This window comes from Mya arenaria, chromosome 1, assembly GCF_026914265.1.
Source record: "Mya arenaria isolate MELC-2E11 chromosome 1, ASM2691426v1".
NCBI classification, from domain to species: domain Eukaryota; kingdom Metazoa; phylum Mollusca; class Bivalvia; order Myida; family Myidae; genus Mya; species Mya arenaria.
The window spans coordinates 31,702,081-31,724,411 of record NC_069122.1 but is presented as its reverse complement, the minus strand read 5'-3'; the positions used below and the strand labels follow the sequence as shown (position 1 = coordinate 31,724,411).

The window sequence follows — 22,331 nt, the reverse complement described above, 5'->3', positions numbered from 1 at the left end:
ATACTACCAATTACAGGTTAAAGGAGGATTTCCAATCACAACAAAAAATATGTATAGATATATTGTTTTCCTTCTTTCATAAAATAGAAGGAAAATTCGTATTTTGATTTCGCTCGTTCAAACTGCAACACCGGGCAAGATTTCAGTATTTGCCGCCGGTGTTTTGAAGACTTTACTGTTTGTTACCGGACTTTTGACTTCAATGTTTTTTTATCGGACTTTCGAATCGAAAGCTTTACTGGTTGGTCACGGGGATTTGAAGCCTTCATTGTTTGCTACTAGACTTTTTAAGGCTTTACTGTTTGCGTCGATTCTGTTAAAGACTTTAGAGCCTGCTAATACACTTTTTAAACGCTGTTTGCAACCGGGATTTTAAAACATACCTATTGGTTACCGGATTTTTGAAGACTTTACTGTTTGCCAACGGGCTTTTAAAGGCTTAATTTGTTGTCACCGGGGCTTTGAAGTCTTTATTGCTTGCCATCGGTGTTTTGAAGACGTCACTGCATGTCACCGGGCATTAAAAGACGTCACTGATTGTCACCGGGCTTTTGAAGACTTCACTGCTTGTCACCGGACTTAAGATGACTTCTTTGCTTGTTTCCGGGCTTTTTAGAATTCATTGTTAGTCATAGGGCTTTTAAAGTCTTTATTGCTTTTTACTGGGGTTTTGAAGTCTTCATTTCTTGTCACCAGGCTTTTGGAGACTTCACTGTTTGTAAACGGGGTTTTGAAGTATGCCTTGTTTGTCACTGAGCTTTTGAAGACGTCACTGCTTGACACCGGGCTTTTGAAGACGTCCCTGCTTGTCACCAAGAATTTGAAGACGTCAATGCTTGTCACTGGGCTTTTGAAGACTTCTCTGCTTGTCACCGGGCTTTTGCGAAGTCTTCACTGCTTGTCACCGGCCTTTTAAGACGTCGCCACTTGTCATTGGGCTTTTGAAGACGTCACTACTTGTCAACCGGCTTTTGAATAAGACGTCACTACTTGTCACTGGGCTTTTGAAGTCGTCACTACTTGTCAACCGGCTTTTGAATAAGACGTCACTCCTTGTCAACGGGCTTTTGAAGACATAATTGCTTGCCATTTGGCTTTTGAAGACCTCTCTGTCTGTCACTGGGCTTTTGAAGACGTCACTGCTTGTCACCGGGCTTTTGAAGTCTTCACTGCTTGTCACCGGACTTTTAAAGACGTCACTACTTGTCACTTGGCTTTTGAAGACGTCACTACTTGTCAACGGGCTTTTGAATAATACGGGCTTTTGAAGACGTCACTGCTTGTCACTGAGCTTTTGAAGTCTTCACTGCTTGTCACCGGACTTTTAAAGACGTCACTGCTTGTCACTTGGCTTTTGAAGACGTCACTACTTGTCAACGGGCTTTTGAATAAGACGTCACTCCTTGTCAACGGGCTTTTGAAGACATCATTGCTTGCCATTTGGCTTTTGAAGACCTCTCTGTTTGTCACTGGGCTTTTGAAGACGTCACTACTTGTCACCGGGCTTTTGAAGACGTTCCTGTTTGTCAGCGGGCGTTTGAAGACGTCAAGGCTTGTTACTGGGCTTTTGAAGACTTCACTGCTTGTCACCGGGCTTTTGAATTCTTCACTGCATGTCACCGGACTTTTAAAGACGTCAGTGCTTGTCACTGGGCTTTTGAAGACTTCACTGCTTGTCAACGGGCTTTTGGAGACGTCACTGATTGTCACCGGACTTTTGAAGACTTCACTCCTTGTCACCGGGCTTCTGACGTCTTCACTTCTTGTCACCGGGCTTTTGACGTCTTCACATCTTGTCACCGGGCTTTTGAAGACGTCAAGGCTTGTCACTTTGTTTTTGAAGACTTCACTGCTTGTCACTGGCCTTTGAAGACGTCACTGCTTGTCAATGGGCTGTTGAAGACGTCACTGATTGTCACCGGGCTTTTGAAGTCTTCACTGCTTGTCACCGGTCTTTTGAAGACATCATTGCTTGTCATTGGGCTTTTGAAGACGTCACTGCATGTCAGCGGGCATTTGAAGACCTCACTGCTTGTTACCGGGGTTTTGAAGACTTCACTTCATGTCATCGGGCTTTTGGAGACTTCACTGTTTGTCACCGGGCTTTTTAAGACGTCACTGTTTGTCACCGGGCTTTTGAAGACGTCACTGCTTGACACCGGGCTTTTGAAGTTTTCACTTCTTGTCACCAGGCTTTTCAAGACGTCACTTCTTCTCACCGGGCTTTTGAAGAATTAACCTTTTGTCACCGGGCTTTTCAAGTTTTCATGGCTTATCACAGAACTTTTGAAGACGCCACTGCTTGTCACCGGACTTTTTGATACGTCACTGCTTGTTACCGGCATTTTGAAGACGTCACTGTTTGATACCGGCCTTTTGAAGACGTCACTGTTTGTCACCGGCCTTTTGAAGACTTAACTGCCTGAAAGTGAATTGCTTGCCACCGGTTTGATACTTTCCTTATATTCATTACGTATCCGTTCATTTGTTTACCTAACTATGTGGCAATCGTTGTATTACATCTACCCAACAATGTGTTGGGCTCCCAGCTTTGAAAGGTCATGGTGTATATGTTTAAAAAAGATATCTGTATCAAATTCAAAAAGGGTGGATTGATCGGTTTGCCGACATACGTATTATTGTTTTCGCTATCCATGCGACATCCATCGATACTTATTTACTAAAACCCTTTAAAATTATGAATATATTGTTTTCTGAATAAATTAAAACCGTAAGCAGTTCGATACTTTCTACACATATATTTCTTTTCGCTTCTTGGCAAACAAGTTTCTCAACCCCGCCACGTTCATTTTCTTCATCCCGCTCTTTTTTCATTCCATTTTTTTCATAGCCAAACGAATATATTGTTGTTGTTGTTGGGTTTTTTTAAAAAGTGTTTTAAGAAATTAATTTGAAATCAACAACATGAAGTCTATTGAATAAAAATGTATTACTTTAAGATAGGTATAAATACATGTTACCAAGATAACGCCAAAGAGAGCAGCAACTGTAACAAAAGGATTCCCGATGTCTGATAGAAGTATATTCGTCATTTGCCAATGATAAGGTCGAAACAATTGTAGTCCAAACTGAACTAAAATGGAGCATGATTTTTTTCACAAATCACGAATAACTATTTAAGCATAATGACACAAGCACATGCTGCCAATGAACAGTATGTTGGGTTTACGACTTTGGTTCTGGCCAGTCGAGATGTTTTTTGTAGAGCTATTGCTTCCCATTGTCGATTATTTAGCTCACGCTTACTGTTTTTGCAATGTTTATTGGCAGCATGTGCTTGTGTGACCAAATAAATCATTTAACTTCTTTTACTAACAAATTATATAGGTTTTTGTTAAATTTTTCTCACTGAAAATCGTCGCCATTTCGTCTGGATATATTTTCTAATTTTAGTGCATATATATGTTTAACTCAAGTGACTGTAATGAGTAAATCAAAAAGCATTTTATTTGTACAGAAAAAAAGAATACATTATTGCGATTTTAGGAGCATTTGAACTGATTAATTTGCCGCAACTATTAATTAAAAAAAAAAACAGTTATAAAGCTTAATATTTTTTAATTGTACATTAATCATACGTGTTTTTAATGATCATTTAAGTCAAATAAGATCAACATAGCAATGCATTAGACACAAAAAAAACGTTTGTGAGCATCAACCTTTATTGTGCCCCTTGAATACAATCTTGGGCGACACGAGATTTTGAGCTTGCCGAAACAGATTCAACATTTCCCTTGCTTTATTGGGTATTTCAATATGATGCCATTTCAGAAAGCAATATAGACGGGAGGACAGACGGATGGACACAAGTAAAGCATGAACGGAACACGACAAATTGGATAAGACAACTGAAAAACCCTCACGTGTCGTGCAAAATGGACCTGTTATATCCTTGGTGGCAAAAACACACCTGTATGAATTAACCAGATCCTCACAAGGGACCGAGGCTGGACAGGGGTCAGACGCACACTCATTTATATCTGTGAGTAGCATAAACAAGATATATGATATTGCTGATTATATATTAACTTTTACAAGTTTGTTTAAGATAACTAAATATTATAACAAGTGATGTTCGCCACAAATCGCAGGATGGTTCTCGTAGATAACTAGACTAATATTTATCACATTTGTTAGTTAAGATAATGCGCTCGAATGTAGGGAACTACAGTTTGCTGACCGTTATCTCACATTCGCCATGTGTACTGTATGTTTCTTTTGCTTAATACATTTTACAAATATAAGGATAGTTCAAACAAATGTGTATCGCCCATTGAAGTCATATATATCGAGAACGGTTTTAACTGTTGCGCGATATCTCGTGCTTTTAGCGCAATATGGTATTTGTTCGCACTTAAATTATACAAAGAGAAAACATATAATTGTATCTTCAGGGCAATATTAAAGGATCAATACAGGTATCTTGATGAGAATCCACAGACTATGAATTTGTTTTTCTAAGTAGAGGTGTTCTTCAATCAGCGGGTTATGCGGATGTGTGGTTATTCCCTGGGTCTGTTAATATGAATTCAATTGTCGCCATATCTAGAAATAGATTATGAGAGGTATACATAACATAGTTGGTGAGCTACCATTGAGACACAGTCATCATTGTACTTTTATAACGAAGTTAAGCAAACTTTCCAAATATCTAACTGCATGTTATAAGTTGATGATATAAAAAATAGAAATGTTTAAGCTAAATTCCCCTCTAAACTAATATTGTTATGTATATGGAACAAGGTAAATATAGATATATCCCTATACAAGATGGAAAATGTACACTGTGCCATTTAGACGATAAAGAAAGCGACTTTCAGTTTGTTTTCGTTTGCCTAATGTATAATGATATCCGGCAGACTTTTATTCCTGGATATCGTTATGTTAGAAGTCCCTGTATGATTAAATTAATATCATTACTAAATTCTGATAATAAAATGCTGTTAAAAAAAAGAAGTCATTTTCTGTATTAAGGCTTTTAAGATAAGAGACATAAATATATGACATTTTAAAAGACAATTTCACATTATATCGCTGTTAAATATGTGAATTTATGTATACCATAACAATTATGTATTGTTGGTTGAGTCACCAAAATATCCATATGAATTATTTAATTACATTATTTATTACATGCGTGCTATTTTTTATTATGCGTTTATAACGATGAGTTGTATATGCTAAAGTTAAATAAACATTCTGTTCTGTTCTGCAAATCGGCTAATGACGGTTAAGAAAGTGTTTTTTAATTGTATTGTTTCCGATATGAACCTCAAAGTAATAGCCATATTAAGGAGATATGGGGTTAAACCTTTTCAGCTTCAAGATACATTTCACTAAGCAATTATGTTTTTAAACCGTATGCATATGACAGTCACTATATGGATATTTGCAGAGAATCTGGGCTACCCTTGCATAGGAGACCGAGAGATCATCGTAGTTATTTACTTTACCCTATTGGAGAATGGGATGCTGGAGTTTCAGTTAGCTAATGACACAAGGCTGACTGTTCCCATGGAACTGATAAAATAATTTGAATAACAACTTCATGTACTCACAACTGATTGTTTCGTAAACTTACAGAAAACATAATATTCCAAGATTCTAAAATAAAGAACAACATTTTGGTTGTTTAGTTTACAGTTCGAAACTTAAAAGAAAAATGGGATATTCCCCAAACAAATAGCACTATTTTAAATGACACTTTCTTCAGTAAAATTCTTTCTACGAACTGAAAATGGTTGTGTGATATGAAATTTGTTAGTACAAATCGCTGTAAATATATTAAATTTTGTTTGTTCAGCTAGTTTCACTGCTGGAAAACATTGATTTTTGTGTGAAATACATGGATTATTCACATTTTGTAACATTTTCACTCTGTTACATATGCTTCCTCCTACAATGTTATTGTGCTTATGTGACCATGTATATTTAATTGTTTGCACATAATTAATCTGCTCAAGATTTAGTGCTGATCCCGTGTCATGTTATTTTTTTCATCCAATACAAATGTTACCGGTGCTCAAAATATTGCGATGATGGGTGTACTTTCCAGTCCTCATGTTATGTGATAATTGTCAGCTGCATCTTTTCATTTAAGAATTGCTTTATCTTCATTTCTTAGCAAGCCACCGACTCATACTTTGCCTCATATGTAATAATATGTATCATAGCTTTATGTGGCTACTGTCAGAACAGGCACTAATATTAATCAACCCAATGGTCAGTACATAAGGATTTTGTGATAACATTTTGTTTTAAATAATTATTGCATTGGTGACTGCTTTATTGCACTGGTATTTTTTTTCAATTTGGCCTATCTTCCCCAAAAAATAAATCCTGTGATAAATCCTTATTATTGCATCCATCATATACCAAAGCTTTAGATTGTCTTAAAAGCACGTCTGACTTTTCATATGTACAAACTACTGATAAAAAATGTTATTTTCAGTTTTTCTCTTTTTAAATAGAAAAAATGAAACAGACACGTGCTGTTATCAAGAGAAAAATATGTTGCATAATAACTTGAAAACATTTTTACTCTCTACAGTCATTTAGGCATTTATTCCTTAAAAATATTTATGTTGAAATACATTGCAAGTACGGCTTTTGTTTGGCTGCAATTAATCTTATAAACCCTAGCATAATTGAAAATATAAAGAAATATTGGCTCTTCATAAGCAGGGCTTAAATTAAGACCCATACAGATCAAGATACAAATACTGGACTTAAACTTAATCAGAAAACAGTTTAAATGCAGTTAGTGAACCTTGCATGTATGTATGCATTTTGTTTAATTTGACATAACGTTGTTATAAAAAATTGAACTGCATTGTGATTGTTGAGGCATTGGTCTATCACAGTTGTCTATGTGTTTGCCTGTTATGTAGGTTAATTTTACATTCAGCAGTTGAAATTTACAGGAAATCATTTACAAGTAATTTTCAAATAAATTAATATAGGTGCGCACTACTATCTGTCGTGTTTGCATTTGTTTCATTCTTATCAGAGACAAACATTTCAGTTGTTCTTATAGCCTTCGAAGGAGAGGTGTATATTGCTTTGATCATGTCATTTTGTCAGTCCGTGTTTTTAAGTCCGCAAGATTTTAGATAAAGTGAATTTATGATATGTTAAATGTATTGTTGCCATTAGTTTTTCAATATTAGGTTTAAAGATGATTTCAAGTGGTTTGTCTTTTCCCGCGATTCATTTGATAATGAATTGTTTGTTTTTTCTATGAAAGAAATATTGCCCATTTTTTATATTTTATTGGAAAATTTGTGTTGGTATATACGAAAGTTGACCCAATCAGTATTTGCAGTACAAAGGAAATAAAAGTGTTGTTGTTTTATCTAAAAATAAGGAAAATATGCTAATTTAAAATAGGTGGGCGTTTAATTTTGAGAAAGCCAAAAATAAACCTGGTGCTGGCTGGAAATTTCTGTGCGCCGAAAGGGTTCACAGTACGGTGAATTTATTTTTTTTGTAAATTCCCTACCGGCTCTTAAATGGCTACCAACGTCTATTTTGTAGTTATTGCAATATTGATAACTGAAATTTATATTTTCTTGCAAATGAATATACTTTAGGTATTTGCAATAAAATTATTTTTCAAGTCACCTTGTCTAGTCATTTCCGTGTCATAAGATATGATACGTTCTTTAACAGATAATCATTTTTAACCAGGTTTTCAAAACAAAAAGTGGAAAACCTAGGTAATTAGTTTTGGGCATGTCGCTGGGCAGGCAGGTGGCTGTGACCATTGGCGCTCTTGAGTCCAGGCTTTAGCTAAGCCATGCATGGGGTATTTTTAAACAACTTTGAAAACATGTTTAACGACTAGAAAACTGTGGTTTTAAATTCTTTCTTTCATTTATTTAAAAGTTTAAAAAAAAATACATTTGCTTAATCTCAAAAAGCATTTGTTTGATCTCAAAAATAATATTTGCATAAAACTTTCTTGTATCATCATGTGTCATTCTTTCACTTGACTGTTATCCTTGTACATTATTTAGTTAATAAACTAATAAAATGAGAGTAAAAGTGACTTTTTATATTTGTTCGCTCTTCGCTCGCCCCACTATTTTTTGGGAAAAATCCGATGAACAAGTTATCAATTTGGTGAGGCCTTAAGTAATCTAGGGCATTAACCGCAAAAAAGTGTTTGTCGCGTGTCCATTACACTTGTGGAACAGCTATAAGTTCTTGGTTTTTACTGCATACATAAAATAAGCGCAAAACGTACATGGTCAATGAAACTCATCTAAAATTAACCAATCTTTTCAAGGTGTCTCGAACCTTGTTCGAATTAAGTTTAACAAATCAAGAACCTCTATATATGAATTATAATCAAGGACCATATTTAAGTCCTTTTGAAAGCGAACCTCGAAATAAGTGCGAAGTGCTACGGCCATGGTTGTTCATCTGTAGATTTATTTTCTAGCCAAACAGTTTCGTTTTAACAGGGGCAGAATCGTTGAATTTATGATTCTGAAACATTTCTGACCACTGACTTGATTAATTATTTGCGTGATTTGTGTTTGTTTAGCTTAAGAAATGTCAATTGTTGTATATCATTGTTAAGGTTATGGATTGAGCTTATCAACGAGTATTTCAAGTTTTCTTGGTTTGTGTTATAGAAAACTGTCAAATTTGACTAACCGCATTTTTGGTATGTCCGTATTGACGCTCTATTCTTTCAATGTATTACTGGGGACCGGGTTTTAGTCTGAAATCGTTATTTTTGAAAGTTTTAGGTTATACTAAGGTTTATATATCATTTCACACCAATGTTTGAGTCGATTTCCTGTGCTTGCTAAAATCTGTTTGCTTAAGGATATCACCATACACTGATCCTGCGCATTTACTATTTGTAACCATTCCGATGTAATGCATCATTGTGCAAAGAACCTGGTGTAACAATGTATTGTTGTTGTTGTTTTTTTCAAGAGAACATATTTAACTATTTAAACATTATATATTACCTTATGGGACGTGTTCGCTAAAGAGAACGCCGTATCCAAACCCTACCAGAATTCGTGACATTTGTATGTCATGCTGTTATTTCACTTGTATGCATTGTTAAGACAAAAATACAATTTCATCAGGTAAATGAAGTAAAATGCAGTTTACAAACATATTTTCAAAATCAAAAACGCTTTAAAGATAGGTGATTAACCGTTATAATAAATCCGATATAAACATTGCTTAATTTAGTCAAAGATTTGTTCAAATTGAATCACGTAATAACAAGATATTCAGAATATACCCACGTTAACGGTCACCTACATTTGACCTAACAAATCTGAAGTTTATTTTGCTGTTTTTTCTATTTTGAATGACTATAAATCTACAAAATTTGGAACATTTTAATTGTTTTCATTCATTATAATTTATTTTCAACATAACTGCAATAGGTTTTAACTAAATAAACGATGTGAAGCCGAAGCAAAAAATTGAATCAATTGCCGTCTTTGGATCATCTTAGTCAGTTGATTCTGGTTGACTTTGGTATTGGTGTTACGCCATAACTTTAATGTGTAGTAAACATAAAAATATCTTAATTGGAGTTATGGAAGCCAAATCTAAACTGATACAAAAAAAATATGTTTTGATGTATTTATTACATTTTCCAAGACAAATCCGTTAATTTTGAATATCAAATGCGTAATCCATTCATTTATCAATACCAACTGTTTATGTCCGTGTATACAACTTACCAGATTACATTTAATAAAGTAACAATGTCAATGAATCATGTTAAAATTCTAAATAAGGTAAACAATTGGGTGTTACTTGCCAAAAATTAACTTTAGGCTACACATCACTATATTTTTACAATAGCTTTTAAATTTTATTTTCTGTTTCGTTATTTTCAGTACAATAACCTACCGAGTGCTATGACAGAATGTGTTTAATGAAAAATAAGATAAATACAGTCATCATGTAAAAATTAAACTGATACAAGTTAACCTGGCCCCAATTTCTCGAATCTTCTTAAGTCCAGTATAAGAGGATTAAGCTAAGCTCACTATTTTCGTTGTACTTTAATATGAGTTATATTTACTTTTTAAAGAGTTTTTAGAAATTATGTAGGAATAAACTATATGATAAGCAGAATAAACCATATTTCATTTATATCAAAATCCATTTTCAGTATGTTTTTTGGCTAATTGAAATAAGCGACTTACGCCTGTTAAGCTTAAGAAGTTTCGAGAAATTAGGGCCTGGTAAATAAGGCCTATCTGTCCGTTTTCTAAAATTAAGCTAATTTTATAAAATTTAAAGCCTCAGTGCCACTAAGGATTAAATAATTAGCGAAAACATAATAAAAGCGAGTATATAACTAAGATAGTGTCTCGTATAATGTCTGATTAATTCCCATGGTCCACAAGATGCTTTAGTAAAAAGAACTGTTTGGGAAGTACCAACGATATTCAAAACTGAATCACTGACTCGAACAGAACCTGAGCAGCTGGCGGGATAAACTGGAGGTATAGCTTAAAAAATACTTTTTCAAATGATTTTCACATACAAAAATGCAGCTCCTGTTACTGTAAAAATGTGATGCTAGTATTTTCAAATAAAAATGTATCAATGTTGTTTAGTGAAAACTCGCAGATTGGTACTCGCTCATGTTTTTATAACTACACTTTGAGGGGGCGTAGCATTAGGGCCTAATTGTTTCGACATGCGTTTTCAACGTCTGGATCTGACATTACTTAGTGGTAACAATTGTGACAGTAGAAGTGTTTGCAATTGTAGCATCGGTAGTAATGTCAGATCCAGACCTTGAAAATTATACTTCTAAGTGTTTGGACAAAATGTTATTAACTTTTGAACATATTATCTGCAGGAAATTTGAATTATGACTTACTGAAAAGAGAAAAATGTAAACCCTTTCATAACATTCGTGATAACTTTAACCTGGAAAAAATGCAGGCCCACACTCATTGATGTCATCCTCACCAATGCAAATTCTTTTATGAGTAAAACTGAAAACTTTAATTGCGACCTAAGCGACTGTCACAACCTCATAGCTACCAGTTATAGAAAACAATGTGAGCCATTTATGAAAAAGAAGGTTACTTTCAGGTCATACAAGAACCTTGACAACAAATCAATTAATGAACATCTTTCTCATGTACCGTCCCATCTCGCCAATATCTTTGAGTACATGGACGATATTTATTGGGCTCACGAACACCTATTGAAACAAGTTATTGACGAGCATGCCCAAGTAAAACAGAAAACCCCCAAAAAACGAATCCACCACCTTATGTGTATTCTAGGTACCGTAAACTAATTTATAAAGCTCGTCAAGCAAGAAACACCTATAACATAACATGGCCAACTGGTTAAACTGCACTAAGTTCAGAAATCTCAAAACCAAGGTGTAAAGAGAATCTATAGCTGTTTATTTCCAAGAACGGTGTAGTGGAGGACCCAAATCTAAGGACTTCGGGCAGACAAATTAACATTTTCTCTCACAGAAACCTACAAATAAATCAGATAACCCAATAATACTCAAACAAAACATATGGAATTTGGTTTCTGATCAAAGCTGGTGGCCAATAAAATGAACTCATTTTACATTTAATAATATAACCGAAAAGTATTGGAATATCTGGAACCATGGTTAAAGATAAACACCCTAGTCTTGACAAAATAAAGGAAAACTGCCAAATGCCTCCTGACTTTCACTTTACCCCGGTCACCGATAAAGATATTGGAAAATACATTGACAGGTTAAATCCCAAAAAAGCAACTGGTATAGATCTGATTCCTCCTTACATTATCATTGCTGGCAAAGATACTTTACAGGTTCCCATCCGAAACATGGCCAATGAAATTATCAACCAAGGATCATTTCCAAATAGGCTTAAGCAAGCACGAGTTACCCCTTTTCAATAATACAAAAAGATGACCCCTTTATTGAAATTGATATAGACCAGTCAGTATTTTACAATCAATGTCCAAATTATATGAACGGGTCATAACTGAACAACTGATTAGTCATTTTGATAACATTTTTCATCCTTTCCTGGCAGCATTCAGAACAACATTTGGATGTCAAACTACCCTGAAAGGCGAGCCACAACGATCAATATTAGGGCCTTTAGTTTTCACCATCTGCCTAAACGACATATTCTACTTACCAATAATGCAGCTTTGTATAATTATGCAAATGGCAATAATCTTTATGTCTGTGAAAAAAATCCTGATGTTGTTAAGATCACTCTTAAAGAAAAAAGTTACATTTTGGTTACAACTGGTTTACTTCCAATCAAATGCAGGCTAACCCTGAAAAATTTCAGGCAATGTCAGTTGGCTGAAGGTCAGTTAAAGAAATAAAACAATTCAATATACTTAATCACACCATTGTTTGTGAAGAGCAAATGAAACTTTTAGGTGTTGAGGTAGTTTATTAAATATTGATGCCCTGATTTCTAAAATGGGCAATAAAGCTGCTAAGCAATTGAATATTCTTCAAAGACTAAGCAAATTTTTGACAACCTATGCTAAGCTTATTATCTTTAAATCTTTTATCAGATCCAATTTCAACTACTGTCCTGTCGTTTGGCATTTTTGTAGCAAGACCAACGCAGAAAAAATGAAAAAGATTCAATACAGAGCTTTAAAAATTGTTTTTAATGATTACACCTCAACTTACGAAAATCTTCTTCATAGAGTTCAATTGCAAACATTACATTTGAGCAGGTTAAGATACATTGCTATTGAAACTTACAAATGTCTGTATGGTATCTCACCAGAATATGTTTAAAATCTTGTAACATTAGGACATGTAATTTCAATCTGAGATCCGAAAACTGTGTAGACGTTCCATCAGTAAGAACAACTTATTATGGAAAAAATATTTCCGCTTTGAGGCCACTCAGGTATGGAACACCCCTCCAAAGCAAATAAGGGGCTCCCAAAACTACCTGGAATTTTAAAAGGCTGATCCGCACCTGGACCTCTTTAATGTGTAAATAATACCTTTTTGCTTTAAAAATAGAAGAAATTGAGAACTATAAGATGTTTCACTGAATATCTTTTATCCTTAAAAGTTTGTCTTATGTACAAACTATGAAAAGGAGTTTTATTTTCAGCGGCATGGCTTACACCCACTGAACAAGATATGGCATTCAAATACCAGAAAATATTTCAGCGGACTTCTTTGGCAAATAACAACTTATTTAATTAAAATGCATGGGCTAATATCTTATTATGATTGTTCGAATAATATAACTTCTCTCGAACACATACAACTACTTGTGTTTTTCTTTCGGCAAATATTTTGTTTATGATTTACGACTTTACTTTTTCAATTAACATTCTTTAGCGGTGATAGCTGTAATATCAAAATATTATGTTACATATCATACCTCCTGTAAGCAATACTTCCATAAAAAAATTCCTATCATGCAAGATTAATTATACTTAGTAAGTTGTTGTTTTTTACAAACTACTATCTACTATACCAGGCTGTTATTCCCTGGCATATTTTGCTTCTTACAATTTTGCTACTTCAATGTATGTAATTACCCTTTTAGTTATACCTTTGACACAACTATCCAATTTACAGTGGTATATCAACTAGTGAAACCGTGCGCGTATAGACTGGCCGTACAGCCGGGAAAACTTGTTAGTGTTATCACTGTTCTCGATGCTCTTATCCTATATTTGTATTTGTATGCATGCTACAATATGTGTTCACTTTTACATATATACTCTTATTTCCAGGTCACAAGCTCATTGTTTGTTTTTATTTGATATGTTATGTGTGTCTGTTATTTATGTCGGAAAATAGCTCATTAAGCACATACCCGACTTTAAATAAAGATTCTTGTATCTTGATACAAGTATAGTAGTGGCAGAAGTAGTGGTTGCAATTGTGGAAGCAGTAGTAGTAGCAGTAGTATTAGTGGCAGTAGTAGTGGTTACAATTACGGAGCAGTAGTAGTAGTAAAAGTATTAGTGGTAGTAGTAGTGGTTGCAATTGTGGCAGCAGTAGTAGTAATAGTAGTAGTAGTAGTAGTAGTAGTAGTAGTAGTAGTAGTAGTAATAGTAGTAGTAGTAGTAGTAGTAGTAGTAGTAGTAGTAGTAGTAGTAGTAGTAGTAGTAGTAGTAGTAGTAGTAGTAGTAGAAGTAGTAGTAGTAGTAGTAGTAGTAGTAGTAGTAGTAGTAGTAGTAGTAGTAGTAGTAGTAGTAGAAATGGTAGTAGTAGTGGTAGCATGGACAAATATGATACATATGCTATATGAAACACACAGAGACGAGATATACGATATAACATGACAATAGAAAGTGTTTTTTACTTAAATTATATCATTTTTATCAAAAACCTTTATTCAAAACTTAATTCAAACATAACACACTTATATCATTCCTTCATTTTCTTAAGAATAGGTACTGTCAAAGATTTTTTAGAGTTGAAATTTTGGCCGTCATGTTTTACACTATATAAATATCATATGGCAGCATGTGTGACATTGATATTGTCAACCCGAGAGCAGAATGTCACCCGAGGCGTAAGTTCATAAAAAAACAAAATTAAGTTCATAAAAAGTTTAAAAATGTTTTAAAGGTAAACAAAATATAACATATTAAAATAATTGTATGTAGATAAAAACATTCACCGTTAATTATGCTAAAATTCCTTCAAAAACTGACAGTTCCTGTCGTGTGATGTTTTTGTGTACACATTGAATAGTGACGTCACGGCTGTATGTGTATACGGGAGGCAATCACGTCATGATTAAGCTAAAATATTGAGGCAGTTATTTGGCCTTATATGACATTCAAAATGTCACTGCGGTCACATGACCTGACAGTGAATTTTCGCTTGGTCACGTGTCAAAAAGGTTGAAAATGTTTTGGACAGTCAAAATATCTCTTTTTCGGGTAATGGGATTTTACCATTGTAGACAAAAGTGAGGTAAAATAAATGTCAATATCCATGTTTATTTTCGGCAAACTCATATAGATAGCGTCCTAGTTTAATATAATATCATTTAACATGAAATGATCATGCTTTAAAAAGAAAAGTATACGTGTAACAGATGTCACTTATCAGTTACAAATTTTTAACATATCTTACTGAGAGATAGCTAATATCCCTTTGCATTAAATTTAATGGTTATCCATCTGTCATTATTGACATTAATACAAAAAATGCTACTGGTAAAGTTTCATTTTTAATTTACAAAATTTTAAGTTCGGATATTTTGAAAGTTTTAATCGATAGTTTTTTCATAGATACAGTTATGACAATATGTTTTTAATGAAAACAGGATTAGCACTGCTATATAGTCATAGTAACATTTTGTCTTATACCTCCCTTTAACAAACCATACCATAATAGTAGCGGCATTATGATTTTATTCAAAAACTTAATCCTGTAAAAACTATGTTATGGTTTATCAATTTAAACAAAATGCAATAACACATGTTTGCATCCTAATGGTGGGTGTACTTGTTTTACCTTGAAAAGCATACATCGATCAAAATATGGATAGATAATATGATATGGTCATATTCTTTTACGTGTCCAAACAAGTAGTCTATGTGATTAAACTTGACGTACAATAAAAAAAAGGAATATGTGACAAGTACCGAGACAGAACTGACGTCATTACTGGTTACCTCAAGTTATCAGAGAATGCCTCGATGCCATATTTGGATACCGCTTACGACGCGTTCTCGAAAACGAACCTCCCGCAGATGCTGGACGTGTTCACCACCCTTCCCTTCTCCTTCATAATGATCGGCATATAGGCGTTGGAGGCCAGTACCACACCGTACAGATTGACGGCGAAGACGCTGTAATACGTGCTATTACAATAAGTTAAAAAATGCTTTTTTTTGAAACGTGCTTTCATTTTTTGTGTGTCAAATTTAGAGGAGTTGTAGAGAGTTTATTTATCTATTTGTTGTTCCTTTAAGACTTATATGCAACTAACATGGATTGCTAAAATTTCAATTTCATTAAATGATACAAGCTATTAAACTCTTATTTCATCAGATACTTTGGAAGTTAACATATTCATGATTCTTATTATTTTAAGAATGAAAACATCGTGAAGACGTGCAGTTTAAATTATTTCTGACAGGATAACTAATGACATTTTATTAAAAATTCAATGTTATCAATTACCATATAAACAGGATCAAAACTGCATACGTAGCATAAAAACGCAACATATCGTAATGAAAATATAATATAAGTGTTTCATAATGTACTTCATATGGACATACTATACTACGCTTTGCAAAAGTCAACATCTAGGTCAAAATAAATATAATGTGAAAATGCAAATATGATCCATAACGACAGCGCTGTTTTGATAAAATATTCGTTTGATTTGAAAAAAGGGACATTATATAGTTAACTTGAATTTAATATATGAAAAAGTTTAAATATCATTCTTATTTGTGATTGTAAAACGATGATTTCAATAATAGCGCTGTCTAAATTGGTCATATTTGCATTTTGACATACAAATGATTTGGACCTTGATTTTGAAATGCGTAACATGTAAGAAAGTGTTTTTAGGTAGTCGCTAACAATGATGAAGCTAATATTATTCACGTAAGATATCAATTTCTGTATTTGATACAATATTTATGCGAAAAGCTACAGAAAAAACTCAGAAGCAAAAGGTTTAAATATTAACCACTCTATCTAACTAAGCGATATTATGTTGCAGTAAAAGGTCATCCTGTCAGAAAACATTTTAACTGCACGTATTCACGTTTGTTTTCATGCTTTAAAAAAAATAAGAATCAAGAATGTGTTTAAAGTTGATAACTTTAAACGTATTAGCTGTAATAGGAGTGTGCCAGCTTTTATAATTTAATGTATTTGAAATTTAATCATTCCATTTTGGTAGCATAGAAGTGTCAAAGAAAGTGCAAATAGATCGATAAACATTATAGAGGAAAAGGACATTGAAAAAATGGGTTATTCATCCCTACCTGAATAAAGAAAATTGTCATACTTAAACATAACAATTTCACTGGATTGAAATGTTATCATGGCCTTTGTGGACGTCATCTCACACCAAGCGTTGGAAATTTAGGCTATCACTTCCGTTTACAGACTTTGCCGATTATTTTGGCATGTAACAAAACAAAAATATACAAAAAATAATGAACTTCAAGAAGTAAACAGGGTTTGGGTTCATTATATTAGCATACATATTTTTTAACAGGAATAGGTAAGCAATAAAAAAAGCCTTTTTCTATAAATAAAACATTTATCATTTTATAGTATTTCTTTTAACAAGTAAATTCATCCTAAAATGAGTTTACTAAGGTTATATTATTATTAAAATTATAGAGAAAAAAGGCTTGTTCCAGTGTTAGGTCGTAGTAAATTGCTTTTTAATGCAACGTGTGCAAAATTTGCACAAGGTAATTTTTTTTACCCGTTTATATTGTAATTGGTATTGTGTTGAACAAAATAATTAGGCTTATATTATTCAGGCGAGGTATCAATATCTGTATCTAATACATCTCTGATACACTAAGCGATATTATGTTGCAGTCATTAAAGAGAAATAGAATACATGACTTCCTGTCAGAAAACATTTGAACTGCACGTATTCACGTTTGTTAGTTTTTTCTTTAAAAGGTAAGAATCAAGAATGTGTTTAAAGTTGATAACTTCCAGCCTATTAGCTGTTATAGGAGTGTGATAGCGTTTATAATTTATTGTATTTGAAATTTTAGCATTCAAATTTGGTAATATATGAGTCTCGAAGAAAGTCCAATTAGATCAATTAACTTAAAAAGAATTAAAAAGAAGAAAAGGATATTGAAAAAAATGTTGTTGTTTTTCATACTCTGAAGGTTAAATGACCGGTAAATACCTTAAATTGTCAATGTTGTAGGCAAACTTAAAGTAGAATTTTAGATTAGTAAATTTTAGAGAAGTAATATCCATGTGAATATTCATCCTTACTCGAGTAAAGAAAATAGCGATATTTAGACATAACAATTTCACTGTATTAAAATTTCATCGAGGCCTTCTTTGGACCTCTTCTCACACCAAGCGTTGGAAGTTAGGTCCATCACTTCCGTTTACAGACTTTGCCGATCATTTTGATATGCAGCAAAAATAAATATACAAAAAATAATGAACTTCAAGAAGTAAACAGGTTTTACGTCCATAACATAAGCATACATTTTTTTCTGAAATGGAAAATGTCAGCAAAAAAGATTATTATAAAAATAAAATATTTAAATTTTATAGTGTTTCTTTTAACAAGTAAATTTAACCTGATCTTTTTTTACTAATATGTACAGGAAAATTGTAAGGTCGTAATATATTTCACTGAGTAAGCACCAAAATCTGTATGCCACGAATAGCATAGCCACAGGTGTAATATTTACTTACGGTGTTTACGAGGTGATATATTGCGATCTTAAACTGAAAGCAACAATTTTTTCTCTGACTTTATAATAAGCCTAAAACGTATATAGTTCTACATTTAATTGTAGGTATTTAGAAAAGCGCGCAAAATTGTATGCGAATTTAACGTCATTTCAGAAATTACGCCTTTGAAATTGTGTCCCAGCCCTGAGCGCTGACATTTGATTTGGAAGTGACAGTAGGCTTCAATTTCAAAACGTCAAACAGTGAAATACCATTTTTTATTTCACTGTTATATCTCTATAAATCACCAGATATTAGATATTAAAACATTTATTTATTTATGACAGCTCCTTTTTATAATATTAAGTCCGATGGCGGCCTTCTTTGATTTTGGTGGCCAATATGGACGAAATTTAGGTGGGTCCTGATTTGTTTTTACCAAAACATATATATGTGTCAACAGTCAAAGTTTCCTAACTTTAACCAAAAGTGCACAATTTGGTACAATGTTGTCACATATGATTGGACTTATATCTAAAGTTGCGAAAATAGTGTTCATTGGAGCTGTAAGTCGTAGTAAAAGTCCTGCACCGATTTATGCCCGTAGCATGTTTGGCATGATTCCAAATTCATTCAAATATACTGTTTTCCTTATATAGCTAATTATCCTTCACCTTAAAAGCATACAATCGTCTTTGAAGGCTAGTCAGGATTTCTTCAATTCACTGTATTGCAGTGTAATATACAGGTCGTTTCGTATCTAATAAAGAAAGAAAAAATGTTCACTTTGTATTAATGCCGTTTTGGTCTCTAGCAGTAACTGGTTATCTAGTTATGATTGGCGATTTCCACTTAATAAGAAACAAAATAACTGGTGAACTATATAAGTTTCGTGTTACCACTGCAATTCTGTTTTGGGCTGGTGTTATTTCTTTCAGGATTCGAGAGTCAGGTCTTGTAGCTTTGTGAGGTTGAGACTTGAAGCAATTTCCATATTTAGTAACTTTAATAGAATGGGCATCAGAGTTCTAGTATCGTTGTATCACTCTCATAGGTAAATACTGACAAGAACTGCTTGGTCAGTAGTTCTGCCTTTATGATCGCATCAATGTGGTTCATTCCATCACTCATGGATAACGCAACATCCATGCTGTCACACGTTTTACTTTTCACAAAGGTGTAAAACATCTTGGATTTGTCGTCTGACGCAAGATCGCTGATATACTGGTTGTGGGCTTTCTTGCATTCCCTTTTCGTGGTGAGTTGGATCCCTTTAAGTCCCAATCTTTTCTTTTACTGGATCGTCGGGCTTTATTGTAGGCACGTTTCTTCCTGGTTGTAGTGAGCTGATGTCATCTTGGACGGGACAAACTTACATATAGCAGCAGTGAACGCCTTCTTGAATGCTTTCCACAATGTGTGAAAATTATGTCGGTAGGGTACCCTGCAATTCAAGGCAGCTGATTTATAAGGTGAATAAGATCGGGTATATGTTCTTTTTCTTGATGGTATGACGTTGGTATCGGTCAGACCATTGGCATAGTCACTTGAGCCGAGGGTCTAGTGCATTTATGTAAAAATGAAGGTCTGTTTGTGGCGAATATGTCTAGGATGTTGTAAAGACGCGATGGAAAGTCGACATTTTTTCGCATAAAATGTCTAGCAATGTTTTAATAAGTTAGCTGTTTATTGGAATATGGTATCTGTTGGTTGAAACAGAATTTGAAGACCAGTGTGTGTCGGGCAGATTGGCATCCCTACTGACAAAAAGTGTATGTTTAGTATGGCTGCTCGAGAAAGATCTGAGGCATCTACGCAGTTCTTCCATGGTGTCCAAGTAGATATAAGGTATAAATAGACCGCTCATACTATAATTTGAGTTTTAAGGCTTGAGCATGGTATGGTAGCGGCTACAAACTCAGCACTAGACTCTATATCAATCTCAGATGCATCCAAGATGGCTTTGGTTATAATCGCTTCTCCACCACGGGGGCTCGACTTCCGGTCCTTCCTTGCAGCGAATTGGTTATTCATGTTCATGCAGACTGTTAAGTACTTTTGCGCAATTACTACAAGCAACAGAGTGGATGGTATTATATCACTAGCACGCTTTTCCACGTACCTGGCAGGGATATTTAGAGGTTGCACGGACCTTGGTTTATTTGACAATCAAAGTCAGTTTGGATTAGACTTGGTACAGATGGTGGTCCTAAATAATGAGCTTTTGGTGGTATAAATGGTTTAAAAAAAGTCATAAGGATGTAGTCATTACATGAGCTTGTAGGGTAGATCCTGGTCACAGGGTTAGAACATCCCCTCCTGTAAAGACATGTTGCTATGAGGCTAAGAATGAGCTACATTGGGCTGTAAAGGGTCATTTCTTGCGACTGTCCACCCTGTACATCAAACAGGATTTACTTCAGATTGTAGAAAAATTGGTGATAAGCTTCCGAAATGTGAACAAAACACTTCCGGTTTGACGAGTGCTGGTTTCCAAAAATAAAATTATCATTTAATCCGACAGATTAAACTCAAATGTAATAACAAAGCGTACAAAGTGGTCAAAGAATTTAATAGGCTAGCATGGGCATACAAAATATATATAATAGTAATTCCAAAAATAATTTTCAAACACAGTAAATGTAAAACGAAAATAAAATGGAAACCACCTTTAGTTTAATAAATGCTTGGCATTGTCGTATTAGGGCGAGTTTCGACAACCATTGAAAATGGTTATGCACCAGTCAATGGTAACCTTCACACAACATCCCCCCCTCGCCCAAAGGTCCGGGGAAAAGCGGGGAATTTGACTTTGGTTCAGCCAATCCAAGGTGAAATGCACGCCCTTCGGGGACTAATAACTGGTAAAATCCCCGCGGAATATCCGTCCCCGCACCTCTTCGTTGGAAGTACCAAAGCACCAAAATCTGTATGCCACGAATAGCATAGCCACAGGTGTAATATTTACTTACGGTGTTTACGAGGTGATATATTGCGATCTTAAACTGAAAGCAACAATTTTTTCTCTGACTTTATAATAAGCCTAAAACGTATATAGTTCTACATTTAATTGTAGGTATTTAGAAAAGCGCGCAAAATTGTATGCGAATTTAACGTCATTTCAGAAATTACGCCTTTGAAATTGTGTCCCAGCCCTGAGCGCTGACATTTGATTTGGAAGTGACAGTAGGCTTCAATTTCAAAACGTCAAACAGTGAAATACCATTTTTTATTTCACTGTTATATCTCTATAAATCACCAGATATTAGATATTAAAACATTTATTTATTTATGACAGCTCCTTTTTATAATATTAAGTCCGATGGCGGCCTTCTTTGATTTTGGTGGCCAATATGGACGAAATTTAGGTGGGTCCTGATTTGTTTTTACCAAAACATATATATGTGTCAACAGTCAAAGTTTCCTAACTTTAACCAAAAGTGCACAATTTGGTACAATGTTGTCACATATGATTGGACTTATATCTAAAGTTGCGAAAATAGTGTTCATTGGAGCTGTAAGTCGTAGTAAAAGTCCTGCACCGATTTATGCCCGTAGCATGTTTGGCATGATTCCAAATTCATTCAAATATACTGTTTTCCTTATATAGCTAATTATCCTTCACCTTAAAAGCATACAATCGTCTTTGAAGGCTAGTCAGGATTTCTTCAATTCACTGTATTGCAGTGTAATATACAGGTCGTTTCGTATCTAATAAAGAAAGAAAAAATGTTCACTTTGTATTAATGCCGTTTTGGTCTCTAGCAGTAACTGGTTATCTAGTTATGATTGGCGATTTCCACTTAATAAGAAACAAAATAACTGGTGAACTATATAAGTTTCGTGTTACCACTGCAATTCTGTTTTGGGCTGGTGTTATTTCTTTCAGGATTCGAGAGTCAGGTCTTGTAGCTTTGTGAGGTTG

At 34.2% G+C, this 22,331-nt stretch overlaps 1 protein-coding gene across 1 annotated transcript; it reads right to left on the bottom strand.

The window, feature by feature from the left end:
- Window positions 1-1,236: 1,236 nt before the first annotated feature.
- On the bottom strand, window positions 1,237-20,440 carry LOC128226410 (uncharacterized). The gene is made up of 3 exons (XM_052936290.1): window positions 20,325-20,440; window positions 15,742-15,849; window positions 1,237-1,864 (listed from the first exon to the last, which is right to left on the bottom strand). Exons 1-3 carry the CDS (start codon window positions 20,438-20,440, stop codon window positions 1,237-1,239), a joined length of 852 nt encoding a protein of 283 aa, XP_052792250.1.
- Between the last annotated feature and the right edge of the window lie 1,891 nt (window positions 20,441-22,331).

Excerpts from the sequence above, each read along its gene's own strand:
- LOC128226410 (XM_052936290.1), bottom strand. The coding sequence starts at position 20,440 with ATGAATAACCAATTCGCTGCAAGGAAGGACCGGAAGTCGAGCCCCCGT. Across the intron at positions 15,850-20,324 it reads GATATAGAGTCTAGTGCTGA|CGTCTTCGCCGTCAATCTGT; the intron begins GTTTGTAGCCGC and ends CACGTATTACAG. Across the intron at positions 1,865-15,741 it reads ACGTCCAGCATCTGCGGGAG|GCCAGTGACAAGCAGTGAAG; the intron begins GTTCGTTTTCGA and ends ACGTCTTCAAAG.